This window comes from Callithrix jacchus, chromosome 12 (assembly GCF_049354715.1).
Source record: "Callithrix jacchus isolate 240 chromosome 12, calJac240_pri, whole genome shotgun sequence".
NCBI lineage: Eukaryota > Metazoa > Chordata > Mammalia > Primates > Cebidae > Callithrix > Callithrix jacchus.
The window spans coordinates 93,724,424-93,743,443 of NC_133513.1; the positions used below are offsets into that span (position 1 = coordinate 93,724,424).

Consider the following 19,020-nt stretch of genomic DNA (forward strand, 5'->3'; position numbering starts at 1 on the left):
TGTGTTTATTATGGGGACAAACAGAATTTGCTAGAGGTACTGTCAAGGTGAGCAATGGGGCATTGCTTAGAGACTCCATGGTCCCTCTCAGCAGTGGGTCCAGCGTGTTGGCCTTCAGGCCAGGACACTGTGGGTAGCAGTGAGCAGTGGTGCAAGGAGAACAGACACAGGACAGTGGACCTTGAGTGAGTTCTTCTAGAAAGATGCTGGCATCTGTGAGAACTGGGCTCTAGGCAGGGCTGGGGTGTGGGAGAGGCCCTTAGTATATTTGTGGACATTGCCCTCTAAGAGTCTTTAAAAGCTTATTTTGTTGGCAAATAAGGGCTTTGGTGGGAGAAGAGAAAAGGAGGCTCTTTCAGGTGTATGGGTGATTCTGGTCAGGTATGTGCTAAAGGTAAGGGAACTGTGAGGTCACCCCGTGCCCATAGCCTGGTATAGGAGTGCCAAGCTGTTCGAGGAGCTCTCTTCATCCTCCACATCTCAGGCACGCTGCTCATCTTCTTCCCCAGGCCTGGCCGCTAAGGCTGCAAAGCTTAGGGGATAAGGGAATGCCCACGCCCAACCTGAAAAGCCAGACCTTATTGAGATTCCTGCCACCTCCTGGCACTGGAGGCTGATTTCAAACTTCACCAGCCACTTGATGCAGCTGTTCCACAAGGTCAGGACTGAGAGGAGAGAGGAACCTGGGCTATTGTGTGGAGGGAGCATGGGGCCCAGTGGGCCAGGACACAGCTAATCACATTGCAAGCAAGGGTGGCTGCCAAAGGCTGGGGCTCAGCCCCATAGCACCCCCCACTTCCATCAGGGAACCAAGGAGAGAGACTGATTTTGCTGGGTAGTGTTTGCAAGTTCTGCCGAGATTTTAATTTCACTGCATCACAACTCAGCAAGCTGCCAAGTCAAGCTGGTTATTTAAATTTATCACCCACTTTTCCTTCCGCCGCTGGGCTGCTCTAGCTCAGCGGCCTCTCTTCTCTCCAGCCCACGGCTCTAGGCTGCTGGTCTGGAACGGAGCCGAGTCTCTCCTAAGCGATAAAGAAAAAGGACTAGCTAAATGAGAGAATGGGTCCGGGCACTCTGGCCCCAGGCTTTTTTCAGGTTGGCTGGCTGTGGCTGGTACCTTTCACCAACTTCTTGACCCTCCGAGGACCCCGAGGGGGCTGCCATTCACCTCAGTAGTCTCAGGGCTCCCCAGGTCAGGCCAGCTACAGTGAGGACTCTGGCTCTAACTGCATGCTGGAGCCTTCATTCCTTAAAGTCTCCCATCCCTGGTAGAAAAGATAGCCCCTATTCCCCTGCCTTTCTCTCCTTGACCCCTCCCTCCCCATGTCTGGCCAGGGCTGCAGTGATGAGGAGCCTGCAGAGATGCTGGCAGTGATGTTGATCTGGGAGGAGAAGATGAGAACTTACTGCAGGATTCCCAGTCACTGGGGATGTTTCTGAGCATTAGAGAGTCCCTTGACCCAGTGCAAGTCCACTCTGAAGGAGAGACCACAGATGCAAGTGACCGTGCTGGAGGACATCAGAGACTGTATAGTCCCATGCTCCCTAGAAAAGGGTTGGCCAATCTTTTGGTTTCCCTGGACCACTTTGGAAGGAGAAGAATTGTCTTGGGCCACACGTAAAATACACTAACACTAAGATAGCTGATGAGTTGTTGTTGTTGTTGTTGTTGTTTAAAAAAAAAAAACACTCATAGTGTTTGAAGAAAGTTTATGAATTTGTGTTGGACCACATTCAAAGCTGTCCTGGGCAGCATGTGTCCTGCGGGCTGTGGATTGGACAAGCTTGGTCTAGAAGTTAGGGAAAGCACCAGTCCCTGGAGCCACTGTACCCAGCAGGCTTCACTGGCCTCTAGTGGGCATTGCTACCACGCACTGGCTGAGCCTTGAGCAAGTGTAGGTCTCACCGCCTGTGTTTTAGTCACAGAGAGGTAACGGAGGAATGAGATTGATATCCAGGAACTAGGCAGGCTAAACTTACCAGAACATAATTGAATAAAATATAACAATAAAAAATGTTAATATGCAGCCAAACCTCACTCTTTGGTGCCAGAAATAGAGGGGAACCTAAAGCCAGATCAGTATTGGAGAGGCCACCAGTATCATACTGGAGGGAGACTCCGACTGGGAGGGGACGGAGTTAAAACACCCCAGTCAGGGCTGGTATCACACTGGAGGGATAGGGGACTGGGAGAGGACGCGGCTGTAACACACCAGTCAGGGAACGTGACTTTGGGAATCAGGAAGCTAGAACTGAGTATCATCCTGTATAAAGAGAGGAACAGAATAGGGACTACACTGTCCGTGAAAGGCAAGCACATACACTCGTCCCAGTAGCCCAGGGAAACAAGGAAGGGGGCAGCTGGGAATATCACCATAAGACATGGAGACCCCAAGCCTGATGCCAGATCAGAGTCCAAATTTATACCATGAGTTTGTTGCAGGAAACCCAAGCCAGGAACTTACATAAAAATTTGCCCAGGATAGTAACCCATTCTGAAGCCTCAGCAGGAGCAATGACAAACCTTTGTAGAGACATTCTGCGATCCAGGGCACATGGGACTCCCACAGGGGAAAAGAAATCCACCACTAATGATTAGCTTACTGGAAAAAAAAAAAAAGCACACACCTCATGTGATACAAACTATCAAAAGGGAAAGTTAGTAGAAGCAGTAAATAGAACAATTAACATCCCCCCAGGAACGGGAGACAACAGAATATTACAAAAGCACTGTAAACTCAGCATGTTTAATATTCTAAAAAAGATCAAAGAGAAGCATCAATTGTGTCTTTATCACAGATCCAGATCCCTCAGACCCTTTCCACCAATGCTCAGCAAATTGTCAGATAATGGAGATCAAAAAGGGCAGAGAATGAGGACCCCACCTATAGCTAATTGCTTTGGGGTCCAGGAGGCTTGGAAAGAGCTGAGCCTCAGGCAACTCTGAAAGTAGAGCCTGTTCCAGGATTATCCAGGCTCCCAGACGCTAAGTCTCAGCAGAGAATTTTATCTTTTCTTTGGAAAAATGTCTGAATATTAGACAGCTAGAGACAGGGACACTACCTTCCTCCCCAGTGTGGTGGGTTCAGGTGGGAAGCCTCATTAGCTTCCCCATCCTGGTGGGGGGAAGGTATTTTATTCAAGAGCTTGGGAAAAATGTCTCTTAATTCCTGGAGACTCCAGTTTTAAAGGAAGCTGTAACTAAGACCCAGGAAGAGATATGGATGCTGTCCAAGAGGAAAGTGGCCAAGGCAGAGAGAGGGAGCAGAAGAGGCTGGTCTCCCAGAAGTTGGCTGATTTGAGCAGAGGTGGGGAAGGCTGGAGAGGCAAAGCTCACAGCTGGCCAGCAGCGGGGACCTATGTGAGCCGTTTAGCTTCTGAGAAAGGATCACCAACTCTTAGAAGTTCAGCCTCCTCGCCCACATCTGAGATGATCAGCAATGTGGCCTTTTAGCAGACTAGAGGTGTGGACCCTGGGAAACCTCCTCCTCCTACTCAGGGCAACCTAAGGACCTCCAGGAACTGCCTCTTTCCTGTAGTTAACAACCCCCTTCCAAGGCAACTGCATTTCCCTCCATAAAACAAACAGCTTAGCTCTTGGCCAGCCCCTGGGGGAGGAGAGGGCAATAAAGACTGAGAAATGTTTCTGAAGGAGGCTGGGAGTCTCCTGGTCTTGTCTGTCAGCTCAAAGCCCCTGATTAGCTAGAGGAATTTAGGGCACAGACATCACAGTTCCTCTCCTTGAAAGGAGAGGGCTAGGGCAACTTCAGACATGTGGCAAGTGAGAGAGCCCTTTACTGCAGAGGCCAAAGCAAGCCAGAGGGCTGCTCCTCAGCACCCGCATGCCCTAGACCCTTCGCCTAGGCTGTGAGGGTCCCAAGAAAAGAGGCTGGCCTTCTCCAGACATTCCTGAGTCTGCTAGCCACATCCCCAAGGACCTCCAGCCCCCAACCTCAGCTCTGATTTAATTACAGGGGCATTTCCATAGCAATGAGACATTGACAGATATGTGGCTGCCCTGAGCCTGCAGCCTCGGGAGTCACTGGATCAGGCCTCCTTCTCTTCCTTCTTTATCCAGTCCACTGCTAGAGGTAAAAGACGTTGAAAAGAAGAGGCACTAATCCACCCTAGGGATCAGAATCGGAGTCAGGCCAAATTTGACCAGAATAAAAACCGTGTCACCCCAATCCCAGGTCCCAGCCCCATGTCCTTGTCTATGCCTACCAGCCACCCTGTGCTGCTGGGCTGCCTTCCCCAGGAGCGTGCCATGGCTGAAGTACCCAGGCTACGAATGGGGCTGCAGAGGGAGGAGCATCGTAGGGAGTGTGACAAAGGTAGGGATTGCGTCTTTGCAAACATGTGATTCTGGTGTCTTCTATGCTGAGCTCAAATTTGGCCCATAACCTTGGGACTTTCTTCTTACCTCCTCCCTTCATCTCTTCCCTGTCCGTGAGGCCCAGAAGTCGAACATGCCAAACAGAGTGCTTACTCCTCTGAGGATGGTGTCACTTGTTCATTTAGAGATTAGCGAGAGAGAGAGAGGCCAGTCTGAATTTGAATCAAAATATTTTCTAAGAAACGAATGATCTTGCTATCAAGTGCATAACAGTAGCCAACTCAGGCCAAAAAGGGTTGCCCAGTTGAGAATACTGGCCACTGCTTTCATGATTCGCTAGGTTATAGGGACCCTTTCAGCTTCTGTAGATGTCATTTGGATGATTGGGGTGTCCAACAGGAGAATTCTCCAAAAAAGGATCACCCAGCACTAAGCTTGTTTAGTCCATTATTTGGTACTTTTTAAAAAGAAAATGTTGGCTAAGTAAAAGTAAGGTCAGTCAACCCAACATTGGTTGAATGAACAGAAATCCTAAAAAGTGCTGTCCCAATGAAACAGGTATGTATTGGTACCAAGGGCTCTGAAATGCCCCAGTGGCCTCAGAGCCACCTAGGCAAGACCTGAAACCTGTTTCCCCCAGAGGGCCAGCCACCTCCAAGGTGACAGGAAGACCTCCCACCCCTTTCCCAGGGTAGCCAGAATCCCTTCCTCCTCCACAATTAGTTGTAGCCTCAGGACAAACAAGCCAATGGTTTTGCAACCCTGAGCTTTGGGAGGCAAGCTCCACAACTATTGTCACTTCTGAGAGGGCTTTGCATGCCTTCAGCCGGAATCCTCCCCTCTCCTCCCCTGTGGCGGTGGCGGCTGGGCGGGCAGGCAGGGAGGGAGGAAATCCTGCAGGGCTTGGAGAACAGCCTAATGCTGCAGAGGCTTAAGTGGCCGTTTTCCTTGGGATTAGGGTTTCACTTACACAGAGCGCCTGAAAAACGCTGTGCTTTCGGAAGGATTAGAGCTGACAATTCAGTGCTCTCAGAGAACAAAATAAAGCCAGAGAGGAACTGGGAGGCCTGGAGTATCAGGAGACTGTGCAAACAGGCTTAACCTCCGCCCACCCAGCACGAGGGTGTCTCATGCTCAGAGCCCATCTGTGGGCCTGAGCCCAACCTCGAGTGCCAGCACCTGCCCAACTCGCCTTCATTTGTGTTTCGCTCCAGGAGCCAGAGAAGGCAGCATAGGGAAATGAACTGAGAAGAGGACTGGAAATATGTAGATAATTCTTTTCCTCTCTTTTTCCTCTCCCTGGGCCTCAGTTTTCTCCTCTGTAAAATGAGAGAGTTGGACTAGAAGATAGCCAAGTTCCTCTCACCCCTTTGAAAATGTGCTTCTCCCCAACGCTTCCTTGTGTTATCCTAGGATGCAGAGGCTGCATTTCCACCCATGGTCCAGCTGAATTAGAAGGAAACCCCCTCCTGTGAGGCCCTGAGCCAATAGGCTGCACAGCCCAGAGGAGGGCAGGATGCTGGGAGAAGGGATGGAAACAGCATGACCGGTTGTGTCTGGCTGGTTGGCTGTCAAGGTGTGACCTCACTAAGCCCCTGCAGATCTGGGTAACATCCCTGCCTAGGACACAACCAGGGACTCAAGGTGTCAGTAGGAGCTGAGCTCATCTGGAAGAGCAGCCGCCCTGAGTTGCAGGTACAGCCCCCTCTGCTGGAACCTGGAGCAGGCAAGCCTCAGGTGGGGTGAGGGACTAAGGCAGAGCCTAGGTCTGGGGGCCGTCCCATAGTCCCTTCTGCCCCAGAGGACAAATCAAACCCTAGGAGGATCTGGAAGCCTGGGAATTAAGAAATGAAAGAAAGTATGTGGATAATTTTTTTTCCTCTTCTTCTTCTTCTTCTTTTTTTTTTTTTTTTTTGAGACAGAGTTTCGCTCTTGTTACCCAGGCTGGAGTGCAATGGCGCGATCTCGGCTCACCGCAACCTCTGCCTCCTGGGTTCAGGCAATTCTCCTGCCTCAGCCTCCTGAGTAGCTGGGATTACAGGCACATGCCACCATGTCCAGCTAATTTTTTGTATTTTTAGTAGAGATGGGGTTTCACCAAGTTGACCAGGATGGTCTCAATCTCTTGACCTCGTGATTCACCCGCCTCAGCCTCCCAAAGTGCTGGGATTACAGGCGTGAGCCACCGCGCCCAGCCTTTTGCCTCTTCTTTTAAAACATCTCATATGGATTTAAAGTTTGTTACTTTAGTGGACTAGGTATAAGTTAGATTGGTCATAAGGTGATCATAATTGGTACAGTACATACCAATTATGCATTTATATATTTAGGCAGCAATTACAAATTTAATAACTGTGTATTCTTATAAGTATTGTAAGTGCCTATGTCAAATGCAAGCACAGAGCACCAGCCTTGAAGAAATCTAATGTCTTCATTTTTGCTACCTTATGAGAAGCAGACAGAACTTGAGGATAGGGTAGTAAAACAAGTTATGTGTTCTGGCCTTAGGGTCCTCCATGGTGTCAAGCGGGTAGCAAAAGTGCTCATTTTCAGAGAAAGATGCTGAGGAAAATAATCTCTGAACTCCTCGATAGAACTTTTGCTATATAAATCTATGTCTAATAAGTCTCATCTGAGCCATCACGAGCAGCAGTTTCGCCTTCTTTGGTGGCTTCCTTTTTATTTCCTTGAACTTCTGAATGCTGACATTTTCCTTGACTTGAGATAAACCTCCCTGCTCTTTCACATGTTATTTTGCTGTGCTTTGTATGATCTTGTTTATTGATACAATTCAAGTAGTTGCAAACAAATCAGTGTCTTACGCCAAAGAACGGGGGTTCTTTTTTTCTTTTATAAACAGTGCTTATTAACCTTTAAGCCATATTTTTGAGAATATGATAAAAGTCATGTACCATCTACACAGAAAGATACAGATATATAATGTCTATAACATTTTATGTATAAATTTATATAGATCCCTTGAAATGATCTATAGGTTCCTAAGGTATCAGTTAACCCCAATTTAAAACCCCCACTGTAAAAAACTGGAAGAAACGGAACACAGAGGAAACAAAAAGTGCAAGACGTTCTACTACAGGAAGGATTCACTTAGCATAAGCCCATGTTACTTTCCTGGACCAAACACTCATGTATTTTCTGGGTCTGCACTCTTTGAGAATAATATCATTCCAGGATCAATTCCCAAGTATACTGCTTGTTCTGTAATCTAGATTCTGCCATCGACTAGCAGTGAAATCTTGGACATAATACTTGGCCCCTCTGAGTTTATTTCTCATCTACAGAATGGGGATTAAAAACATATCAACGACCGGGTTCAGTGGCTCGTGCCTGTAATCCCAGCACTTTGGGAGGCTGAGGCAGGCAGATCACCTGAGGGCAGGAGTTCAAGATCAGCCTGACCAACATAGAGAAATCCCGTCTCTACTAAAAATACAAAAATTAGCCAGGCATGGTAGCAGGTGCCTGTAATCCCAGCTAATTGGGAGGCTGAAGCAGGAGAATCACTTGAACCTGGAAGGCAGAGGTTGCAGTGAGCCGAGATCACACCATTGCACTCCAACCTGGGTGATGAAAGCAAGACTCTGTTTCAAAAAAAAAAAAATTAACATCATAGGGTTCATATGAAGATTGAGATAATACATCATATAATATATTAAGGACACTGCCCAGCGTATAGTAGGTGCTCAATGACTGCTAGCTAGTCCTGGTGCAAGTAGAAACACAGCTCTGCCCTTGAATCTTGGACTTGACAGTAAAAGTAGCACAAATTATCTGATGACTACAATTTTTCAACTTTCTTAATAAAGTCTTTCACTTTACTTTCTCTGTACTTGTAAGAGGAGCTGCACTTAGATTCTCCAAAACAGTTTATTTGATCTGGCCCATTTGGTAAGGAATGTCTGATAAAAGTGCACTGTCTGATGCAGATGTAGTGATTGCTGTAGAAATTGGCTTTAGAATCTTCAGGGACTTCTGCAGTTGAACTGAGAAGACATCCTCATCAAGTACAGTGCTTTTAACACTTCTGGGGACTTTAAGATTCTCCACTACCACTGTTTCTTGATGACCTTCTTTGTTTTTCAGAAAACTCTCCAGGAGAGTAATACTCCACCCCATGGAGTTTTATTAGAGAGTTTTGGTGTTGGGATTTTATTCTTTGAGTCCTTTTTATTGACAGCCATGACGTTACGAGATTTTGTTTGTCAGAGGACGTCTTTTCCTTTTCTTTGGCTCTCATGGGGAATATCTGGTTTCGTGTTGTTAAAAGGCAGTGTGGTATAGACATGGCTTCAAATGTTGGCTCTATCATTTACTAGCTGGGTAGTCATAGGAAAACCATGATGCTTCTCTGTGCCTTCATTGTCTCACCCTTGAAACAGGGAAGTTGCATGATCATCTGGAATGTGCTGCACCTTTAAAAAATGTGTAACCTTGGCCAGGTGTGGTGGCTTACACCTGTAATCTCAGCAGTTTGGGAGGCCGAGGCAGGCAGATCACTTGAGGTCAGGAGTTTGAGACCAGCCTGGCCAACAAGGTGAAACCCTGTCTCTACTAAAAATACAAAAATTAGCCTGGTATGGTGGCAGGCACCTATAGTCCCAGCTACAGGCTGAGGCATGAGAATCACTTGAACCCAGGAGCCAGAGGTTGCAGTGAGCCAAGGTCGTGCCACTGCACTCCAGCCTGGGCGATGGAGCGAGACTTCATATCAAAAGACACAAAACAAACGAACAAAAAATAACAACTTTGTAACCTTGGAAAGCAAACATCCAACATGAAATGCCCACCCTCTTGTAATAATATGTAGGCTTTGTCCATTTGTAATTTTGGATGCTGTTTTATGTTATTGGCATTGTCAGGGAGCAATGAAAATCCTCTACTGCTTTCTGTTGGGTGGCACATACTTTATAACTGATGTATTCTGCCACATAGCTGTTTTCTCCTTTTTCTGTGCTTTGCTTGTTTGTATAAAGGAGGTGGCTGTGCTGTTGTACAGTTCTAGACTCTGTCTGCACTCCTATTTTTCCATCCATCTATAGTACAGCAAGGCCCAGTGCTCTGTGGATTCTTGCTTGCACGGATTCCATTACCCATTCATATTCTTTCACTAAAAGAGGCTTGCTCAAAGAATGCTGCTGGGCAAATGGTATGACAGTCTTAGTAATTTGAAAACTTCCTGCAGTATGTGTTTTCCATTATTGACAATGGTGTTCCAGAAGAATATATGGCTCTGGCAAGAGTTTGGTCAATTTTTTTTCTGCTCTTCAGGTACCTGTCTGCTAATGAAGCCATTGAGAGTGCTTTGTATGCAGTGGCTGGCACCTTTGTTGGCTCAGGGGTCCTGAACTGGGCACCTCTTTGTGGTGATACTGGTGTTAGAGACTCTGCAGCAGGTGCACAGCTGCATGCAGGACACGAGGAAGCTTGCGTGCTTCTTCCTCATCTTGAGACTCTTCTTCACATTTTCAAAATTTCTACATGGCACTGTCCAGCTTCAGTTTTCTAAATGGAATTTGGGAATGTGCCTTTCAATCAACCGTTCAGTGGATGACTTTCAGCATGCAAAAGCTCTTACCTGCAGGAAGTTGCTGTTTTGCAAGAGAGAAAACCGGTAGAAATAAAACTTTCCAACAGGACTGCATCCAGGTTAGCTAGAAATACCTGTCTAGTCATCCAGCATTTTTTCCTTCCTCTTGACGTGAGGTAGGAGATTTTGTGACAAAACCTTATATTACAAGGAATTCATGTGTGACAGGTTGTGGGAATCATGCAGCTGAAAACCAGAATTCAGATACATTTAAATTCTTGTTTATTAAGAAAGAGGCACACTCCTTTTCCTGGCTGCTTTGTAGATTTGAAGATGACAGGGAAGGAGGAATTAGGTTTCTTTATCTATTTGGCTTCAAAATCTCTGCACCTTCCCTAACTCTATCCTGTCCTGGGTCTTATTTGACCAATAAGTGCCATATTATTAATCCCTGTAAGGAACTGATTTTGATATTGTTGTCATCGTCTACTTCAGGTCCACTCCACTGAGAGACAGTCAGGAGGAGTGTAGCTTTCCTTGAGGACAGCAGTCAATAAAAGAAAACCCACATCAAAGCAAACACAAATCCTTTCTTCTGTCTCTCTCTAGGAGTCAGAAGTGATCTCTTGTTTGGCAGTTCTACTCTGCTTATTCTCAAGTTTTAGGAAATGAAAGATATTAGCTATATTAGACAGGTATAGAGGAAAATCATTCTATTGCATGATAAAGTCACAATATGTGAGTTCCTCACTGTAAACCTCTCATCAGTCTATAAAAATTCATAACCTATTATTTAAATTATTTTTAAAGAAAAAACATATTTAAATATTTACATTCTATCCCAACCTTTACTTCTCTAAGGAGACCAATATATATGAAACAATATAAAAATTATAACCCATTAGGAATTGGCTGCTAAATGCAATAGATTGATAGAAGAGTAATCAACAAGTATTTATTGAGTATCTACCATGTTCTCAACTATGCCAGATAAAGCAGAAGACAGGGTCCTGCCCTCAGGTTGCTTATAATCTGTATCATGTGAAACATCAGAGCTGATGCATTATGAAATATAATGGCATGGTAAACCGTGCAGCACAGATTCTGTGGAAGTTTGGAAGAGAGAAACTTCCCCAAAGGGTAGAATGGTAGGGATTTTAAGTCTTCAGCTAGAAGGAGAGGAAAATTGTAAGGAAGAAGAAAAGGTCATGGCAAAAGCATAAAGGGTTCACATCACACAAGCCAGTGAAAACAGTCAAACTAATCCAGGAGGGGTGAGAATCTAAATTGGGTGGAGAGAGTACCTTAGCAGCTTTAAAAGCTACAGAGTTTCATTTCAAACTATAGACTACAGGGAATCGCTCATGGTTTTTACAAGGGAAGTGGTATGATGAAAGCAATGTTTCATGAGGACTAGCTGAGCAGCCACATTTAGAATAGAAAGAAGGGGAAGAATGTGGAGGCAGGGAATGCAAGCAAAAATACTGTGTAGCAAAAAGCAGGGCTTAAAAGCTGAGCTATGAAAGTAGGGGAAGAAATGGAAAGGGGGTAGATGTAGCAGATATTGCCAAGGAGAACTGACTATACTTGGTGACTGACTTCATCTAGAATGGGAGGAAGAAGGCTATGTCAAGAAGAACTCCAAAGTCTTTGGTCTTATGATCTTCAAGATCATAAGAACTGATGGGGGAAGATGAATCTGTTTTTATTCCAGTTCGGTTTGAGGTGACAGAGGCACAGCTAAGGAAAATGTTCAGCAGGGTGCTGGAAATGCAAAAACCTGAGCTGTAGCTCTGTATACTTAGGAAAGCATGAATCACTCAGATGTGTCAAGTAGGGGTGAGGAAACTCATGCAATCTCTGGAATGCAGGAGGTGAGGTCATCTTCAAAGGGAGAGTAGCAAAGAAAGAGAGATGTTTTGGAATAGCCATCGGGAGGATAATGACTATGGCCCAGCTGAACGGGCCCAGGTACGCATAGTTCTGTGACTTTCTCCAGCCAAGCCTTGCCTTCCCAGGGATGGACAAAGACATTCCAGTGGTAGAATGTCATTTGCTGGTGATGAGGATAAGGGGAATCTGGTGGGGGGGGGGGGGGTTAAGGAGGTTCCAGAAGGTCCAGGAGAGGATAAAGGAATTATGGCAGAGAGGGGAAAGCAAATTATTATTAGAGATCAGAGCATGCTAAATTGCAAAGGGAGGTTGTGATCCCTTCATAGCGATGGAGGGCACAGGCAAGGAAGGGAGGCCAGTCACGTGCAGCTGTGTCTCAGAGGACATGTCTGTGGACCAGGGGTAGCGCCTTCATCTTGACTCGATTTGTCTCCCACCCTCCAGGCTCTAGCTGATAGAGCCCTCCAGGGACAGAGAAGTCCAGCAGCTGGAGGGAGAGCAGATTTTGCTCATTGGAACTTTATCTGATCTACTTGCATTGTTGGCTCAAAGCTCCTGATTCACTTCAGGGTGGTTTTCTATCATTTAAATGCCATAAACACTAACAGCAAAATAGCCCACTGGCTGGCCCCCTGCTCTCCACACCTGCCAGGCCCAGCACCTGCAGCTCCACTTGGAGAGGAGAAGGAATAGCCATCAGCCCCTATAGGAGTGATGGTGGGGTGCCATCCAAGCCTGAAGGAAAGATGAGGTGTTAGGGAGACAAAAGATAAGCAAGATGGTAGAGGTCCATTTGGCTACTGGAGAGACCACAGCTGAATATCTTGCTGAGAAGGAGGAGTAAAACCAGGTCATCTCCCTCCCATCTCCATCTGGATTTGGAATGCAGAGACACAGGCAAAGGCAGATACACACACACACGCTCACGCACACACAAATGCACAGAGACACAAACAGCTATACAAAACAGAGATGCGTACACACAGCTGATCATAGACATGTAGCTAACATGCTTAGACACATGCAAAGGCACACTTGGACCTGCTCGTTCAGGTGTAGAGCTGCACACGCATCCCCACACGCCTGCACAGAGTTCTTTCCTCTCCAAGAGTTTCCTCTCCATGCAGTACCCTGGTGTGAGTAGAGGCAGGCCCCTCTCTTCCAGGCCTCACCCCTTCCCCTTTGTGTTTTTCCAGGTCGTGACATGGCGAGCACCACTCTGCCTGGTTACCCCCCTCACGTGCCCCCCACTGGCCAGGGAAGCTACCCCACCTCCACCCTGGCAGGAATGGTGCCTGGTAGGTGACAATGCCGCAGCTGCCTAATCTAGGTGGGGGAAACTAAATTGTGGGTGAGCTGCTGAATGGTCTGTAGTCTGAGGCTGGGGTGGGGGGAGACCCAATGTCCCCTCCCTGCAAACCACTGCTATTCTGTCCCTCTCTCTCCCTAGAGGCTGCAGTCGGTCCCTCATCCTCCCTCATGAGCAACCTGGGGAGGAGGCTTGCAGAAGTGCCCCCTTGTGTGCAACCCACTGTATGTCATGGCCCCTCCACAGCACCCACCCACCCTCCCTGCAAACCACTGCTATTCTGTCCCTCTCTCTCCCTAGAGGCTGCAGTCGGTTCCTCAACCTCCCTCATGAGCAACCTGGGGAGGAAGCTTGCAGAAGTGCCCCCTTGTGTGCAACCCACTGTATGTCATGCCCCTCCACAGCACCCACCCACCCGAGCCTGTGCCCAAGGAGCACTCAGCCTCAGCTCCACCCTCGGTGCCCAGCCCACCCCAGCCTGCTGACACTGCTTGGAAGCGCCTGCCCTGGTTTCCATGGAAACTTGGAGCCAAGAACCATTTCCAGGGGCATGTCAGTCACTCAGACAAAGCCACCCTGGTCCACACCAAGCCACAAGGGAAGATCAATGTTGAGAACCAATCCCAACCCAGAGAGAGGAGGGAGCTAGGCCATTAAGAGCAAAGGAGACCAGGATGTGGCAGGAACCAGGGAGACTCTGGCTAGAACACCCCCATACCTCTTCAGAGGCACCCAGCCTTCCATTGCTCCTCTGGGGCTCTAACCCATCCCTTGTCAGAGGGGTTGGGTTTGGGTTGTTTGGATCAGAGAGGCAGAGGCAGTATTTAAGGTCTGGTGATTGCAGCTGGAGGCTGTGCTGTACTCAACCCCTCACCCCAGACTGGGAGCAGAGGCTTGAAGCCAAAGAGAGCTGAAGTTCCTCTGTGCACAAACACCGACACTCTTGTCTTCAGGAGGGTTAGACTCACTCAGTCAGCAACTCACTCCCTCTGGCCACCCTCTGCAAGGCCTTTCACTGAAGTTCAACTCTCATTGTTGGGGGAAAGGGGGAGGATAGAAGAGAGTGGTTGGCCCATCCATCCAGGGGCATTTAGGGACAGCCTTGGGTAAGCAGAGCTTGGGGTGGGGGCAATGGCAAAGAGGGAGATTGCTGCTGGGTCTTATGGACTAGGGGCTGGAGGGAGATAGAGGTGTAAAAGGATTCCTGCCCAGATTTAGGGGAAGGGAAGTAGAAGCCTTGTTGGGGGGCAAGGAGATTTTAGGGAGATGCTCCCAGCAGTGAGCAGGTGCCGGCTGGAGGAGGTCTTAAAGAGGTGGGGGTGAGGGAAGAGTGGGGAGGTGGAAGCAGGGAGTCTGCAGGGAGGTGGAGAAGAGGGGAGCCGCAGAGAGCTCATGGTGGCGAGGGGGGAGTCGTTAAACAGAATCTAGTGCTGATGAGGAAATTACACTTGTTTCATTAGCGATGGGGAAGGAGATAGCTCAGTTCCTCTTGGTCACAGTTGAGCTCAGAAGCTCATTATCCTGCTGCACGCATGCTTTCCCTCCTCGTCAATAAACAGGCTTTCCAGTGGCTGCATCCCCCACCCCCACCCCAGCTCCCTCTCAGAGAGGGGCCCCTTCTCCTCTACTTAACCCGCGGTTAGGGATCACTGTAAACAGTCTGGGGTCATCACACAGGAGAAAGGGCGAGGGGGAAACCCGGAGGCCTGGCCTTTCTCCCGCAGAGGGAGGGAGGCAGCTTCCGAAGGCTCCCAGCCCACGGGCCCTCCGCTCACCGCTCTTGGACCAGCGGGCAGTCCACCTGCTTCCCAGCTCCTCCATCCACTGCCGCGTGGCCCACTCATCCAGCCTCCTGAGGGAAAGGTGGGAGGGCAGTGTCTCCCAACAGAGACCCCACCCCTTGCATTGGCACTGGGCATTAGTGCCATTCTTAGGACTTTCTGAGGGAAAAGTGTCCCGAAGGCCTTTCTTCGCCACTGCCCCCACCCCCGCTTCCACCCATTGGGGGTCACGCCCCCTAGAACCCGAGTGGCCTCTATAAAGGCCACCCTGGCTCACAGCGCAACGGGGTGGACGCGCCCCAGTACAAACCCATCGAGGGTGGTCGCTAGCGCCTCCGCTGGGAAGCCCCAAGCGGGCACTGGCCCACAGGTCCCGTCCTTGGGTGTGCGAGCGCGTTGGTGCCTCCCATCTCCCCGGGCTCTCCCCACACGGAGGCAGTGACCGTCCCACCTCCTCCCGGCACGCCCGCCACGGCCATTAACCCGCCCGCGACACCTGCGCCTGAGACCCGGAGGGAGGAGCGGGCGGAGAAGCCACGGGCCGGACTCACGGGGTCCACCCGGGTGTGCGCGCGTCTGATCCCCACTCCCCTACCCTCTCGCAGGGAGCGAGTTCTCCGGCAACCCGTACAGCCACCCCCAGTACACGGCCTACAACGAGGCTTGGAGATTCAGCAACCCCGCCTTACTAAGTGAGTACGCCACCTGGCTGGCCGGCGGCTCAGCGCGGCCGCGCGGCTTCCGGGCACCGTCCCACTCCTGGCGACCAGTCCTCTGGGGGCCTGGCATGGCCAGGCGGACAGGCTTGTTAGTGCAGCACTGAGGCCCGGGGACCCCTCGAGGACGCCCGCACCTCCTGCCCTCCTGCCCTCCTGTGCCCTCCCCGGTCGCTCCACGGTTCTGCGCCGCCCTCGCCCTCGGACCCCCTGGAGGGTGCGCAGCCGGGTGTCACCGGATCGGGTCCCTCTCAAGCCCCGTGAATGCTACTGTTCTCCGGGGCAACGGGCTTCACCGCCCAGCCAAGGTTTCCCAGTCCGCATCCCGCTGGACCCCAGCCAGGGGAGGTCTTTTCTTTGCTTTTCTTTCCTTTTTTGTTCTCCTGTTTGTCCTCTCACCCAGCCCATTCTTCTCCTGTGTTAACTTCCAGGTTCCCCTTATTATTATAGTGCCGCCCCCCGGGGCTCCGCCCCTGCCGCTGCTGCCGCTGCCTATGACCGCCACTAGTTACCGCGGGGACCACATCAAGCTTCAGGCCGACAGCTTCGGCCTCCACATCGTCCCGGTCTGACCCCACCCCGGAGGGAGGGAGGACCGACGCGACGCGAAGCCTCCCGGCCACCGCCCCAGCCTGACCCCCATCCCAGGACCCCTGCAACCCTTCACATCACCCCCTCGAAGGCCGGACAGGACGGGTGGAGCCGCAGGCGGGACCCTCAGGACCGGGCCCGCGGCCCCCAGCCCCGCCCGCCGCCCCTCCCCGCCTGCCTGGACTGCGCGGCGCCGCGAGGGGAACTCGGCCCAGCTCGCCCCCCGCCTCCCGCGAGCGAGCCCCGGAGCCCTTCAGCCACCTCATGGGACTAGGGCGCGACCCGCTGGCGCGCGCCGGATGTTTCTGTGACACACAATCAGCGCGGACCGCAGCGCCGCCCAGCCGGGACACCCGCCTCGGACTCTCGGGCGCCGGGAGGTTGGAGGGGCTGGGCAAAGGAGATTAAGAACAAAACGATTTTCTGCATAAGGAGGAAGAACCCCCTGCCGAATCCTTGGGGAAAATTATTTACCCCCAGTGCCAGCCGGACTGCCCCCGCCTTCTGTGTGTGCCCTGCCGCAGAAAGTGGAATGTGGGCGTGGGGGTCCGGCGCTAGGAACGGGCTTTGGGGGCGTCAGGTCTTTCCAAGGTTGGGACCCCAGGAGGGCGGGCCCCAGCAGCCAGCACCGACCGAGCCCGACTCTCCGCTCTTCGCCGCTCCGCCTGGACTACCTAGTTCCCCAAGGCCCGACACCTGCTGCTGCGTGACCCGGCTTTCAACCCTGCCTTGCCCCTACCTCAGCGTCTCTTCCACCTGCTGGCCTCCCAGTTTCCCCTCCTGCCAGTCCTTCGCCCGTCCCTCGACGCCCTGCATCCTCCGCCCTAACTCACAGCCCGATCGGACGCTCCCCCCGGCCCGCCGCAGGACCAGTGTCCACAGGCCGCGGACTGGGCTCTTCCTCCGGCAGTTACTTGATGCCCCCTCCCCCGACACAGACTCAATCTGCGGGTGGAGAGAGCCGGTTCTGAGCTGGTGTCTGAGCTGCTGCGGGGTGGAAGTTGGGGGCTGCCCACTCCACTCCTCCCACCTCTTCCAACCTCCGCCTCTGGCAGGAGCTGAACAGAACCACAAAAAGTCTACATTTATTTAATATGATGGTCTTTGCAAAAAGGAACAAAACACCACAAAAGCCCACCAGGCTGCTGCTTTGTAGAAAGACGGTGTGTGTTGTGTGAAGGCGAACCCCGGTGTACATAAGCCCTCCCCCTCCGCCCCGCCCCGCCGCGCCCGACCCCGTAGAGTCCCTGTCGCCCACCGACCCTGCCTGTAGATACGCCCCGCTGTCTGTGCTGTGAGAGTCGCCGCTCGCTGGGGGGGGAGGGGGGGACACAGCTACACGCCCACTAAAGCACAGCACGTCCCGGGGGAGGGGGTCATTTTTTATGTTACAAAAAAAAAAATTACGAAAGAAAAGAAATCTCTATGCAAAATGACGAATATGGTCCTGTGGACTCCTCTGGCCTGTTTTGTTGGCTCTTTCTCTGTAATTCCGTGTTTTCGCTTTTTCCTCCCTGCCCGTCTCTCCCCCTGCCCCTCTCTCCTCTCCGCTTATCTCGCCCTCTGTCTCTGTCTCTCTCCGTCTCTGTCGCTCGTCTCTCTGTCTCTGCTTCTTCCTCGGCTTCTCTTCCCAGCCCCGGCCAGGCCGCCCTGGCCCCGCAGGCTGGATCCGAGGTGGCAGCTCCAGCCCCCGGGCTCGCCCCCTCGCGGCCGAGCCCCGCGCGCCCCCGGCGGCCAAAGGCCGGGCAGTCCCTCCCCACCCCGCCCCGTAGTTGCTCTTTCGGTAGTGGCGATGCGCCCTGCATGTCTCCTCACCCGTGGATCGTGACGACTCGAAATAACAGAAACAAAGTCAATAAAAGTGAAAATAAATAAATAAAAATCCTTGAACAAATCCGAAAAGGCTTGGAGTCCTCGCCCAGATCTCTCTCCCCTTCGAGCCTTTTTATTTGAAAAGGAAAAAGAGAAAAGAGAATCGTTTAAGGGAACCCGGCGCCCAGCCAGCTCCAGTGGCCCCAACCGGGCGGCGAGGGCGCCGAGGTCCTGCCCATCCCAGTCCTGTGAGGCTGGCCGGGCAGAGGCCCCGGACCCAGCCCAGGCTAACCTGTGAAAGGTCACCGGACGGTTCTGGTCTCCTCGGCCACTTTCAGCGCGTCGGTTCGTTTTGATTCTTTTTCTTTTGTGCACATAAGAAATAAATAATAATAATAAATAATAAAATTTTGTATGTCACTCCCCATGGCTCCAGATTTGTCTCTCGCTGGCTCTGGGATAGGCCTCCCCTCCACTGGTCGATCCCCAAAAGCCCCTTCAATGATCCTCCCAACTACACTCCCCCTGCGACCTCCAACTCCTTTGCCCTGACCCCCTTGGCGGCAGCTGAATCACCGCAAAGGCCGAGACGAGCCTGCCCTTTACTAGCCACCCTCCCCCATGCACCCTGGTCCCGGGGACAGTACGTTCTTACTCTCCGAAACTTCAAAATAACCCCGACTTAGGCGCCTATCCTAGGCTGACTCTGTGGTCCTACCAGTCCACCCGCACCCAGATTAGGGTGCTGGCTCTCAGAACCCGACGTCTGAGGCCCTCTCCACGGGGGTGGCCCTCTGTCCTATCTCCTCCCTCGGTTCCCCATCTGGTGCAGTTGCGCATAGGCCGCAGGAGCAATTTTATCTTATGGGTCGGCAAGGAGACGCGGAGACTGCTGACGCTTGCCGCGTTTGCACGCTCTGCATTTAATTCTGGGCCCGGAGAGTGCCCCGCAGAGGCCCGGGGAGCTGGTTCCTGGGACCTCAAGCGCCTCCAGTGTCTCGCAGAGCCCCGGGCCCCAGCAAGCAGCGACT

General features: G+C 51.3%; 1 protein-coding gene and 1 long non-coding RNA gene across 2 annotated transcripts in view; one reads left to right on the forward strand and one right to left on the reverse strand.

The window, feature by feature from the left end:
* PAX2 (paired box 2) overlaps positions 1 to 18,409 on the forward strand; it is an 83,068-nt gene extending 64,659 nt beyond the window's left edge. The window contains 4 exon segments of the mRNA XM_017979246.4: positions 12,977 to 13,078; positions 15,476 to 15,562; positions 16,018 to 16,058; positions 16,060 to 18,409. Of these exon segments, the coding sequence (XP_017834735.1) occupies positions 12,977 to 13,078; positions 15,476 to 15,562; positions 16,018 to 16,058; positions 16,060 to 16,158 (329 nt within the window). The 3' untranslated portion in view covers positions 16,159 to 18,409.
* LOC118146371 (uncharacterized) overlaps positions 844 to 19,020 on the reverse strand; it is a 51,397-nt gene continuing 33,220 nt past the window's right edge. The window contains exon 5 of the long non-coding RNA XR_013525066.1: positions 844 to 1,025. This is a non-coding gene — a long non-coding RNA (uncharacterized LOC118146371). The remainder of the gene's footprint in view (positions 1,026 to 19,020) is intronic.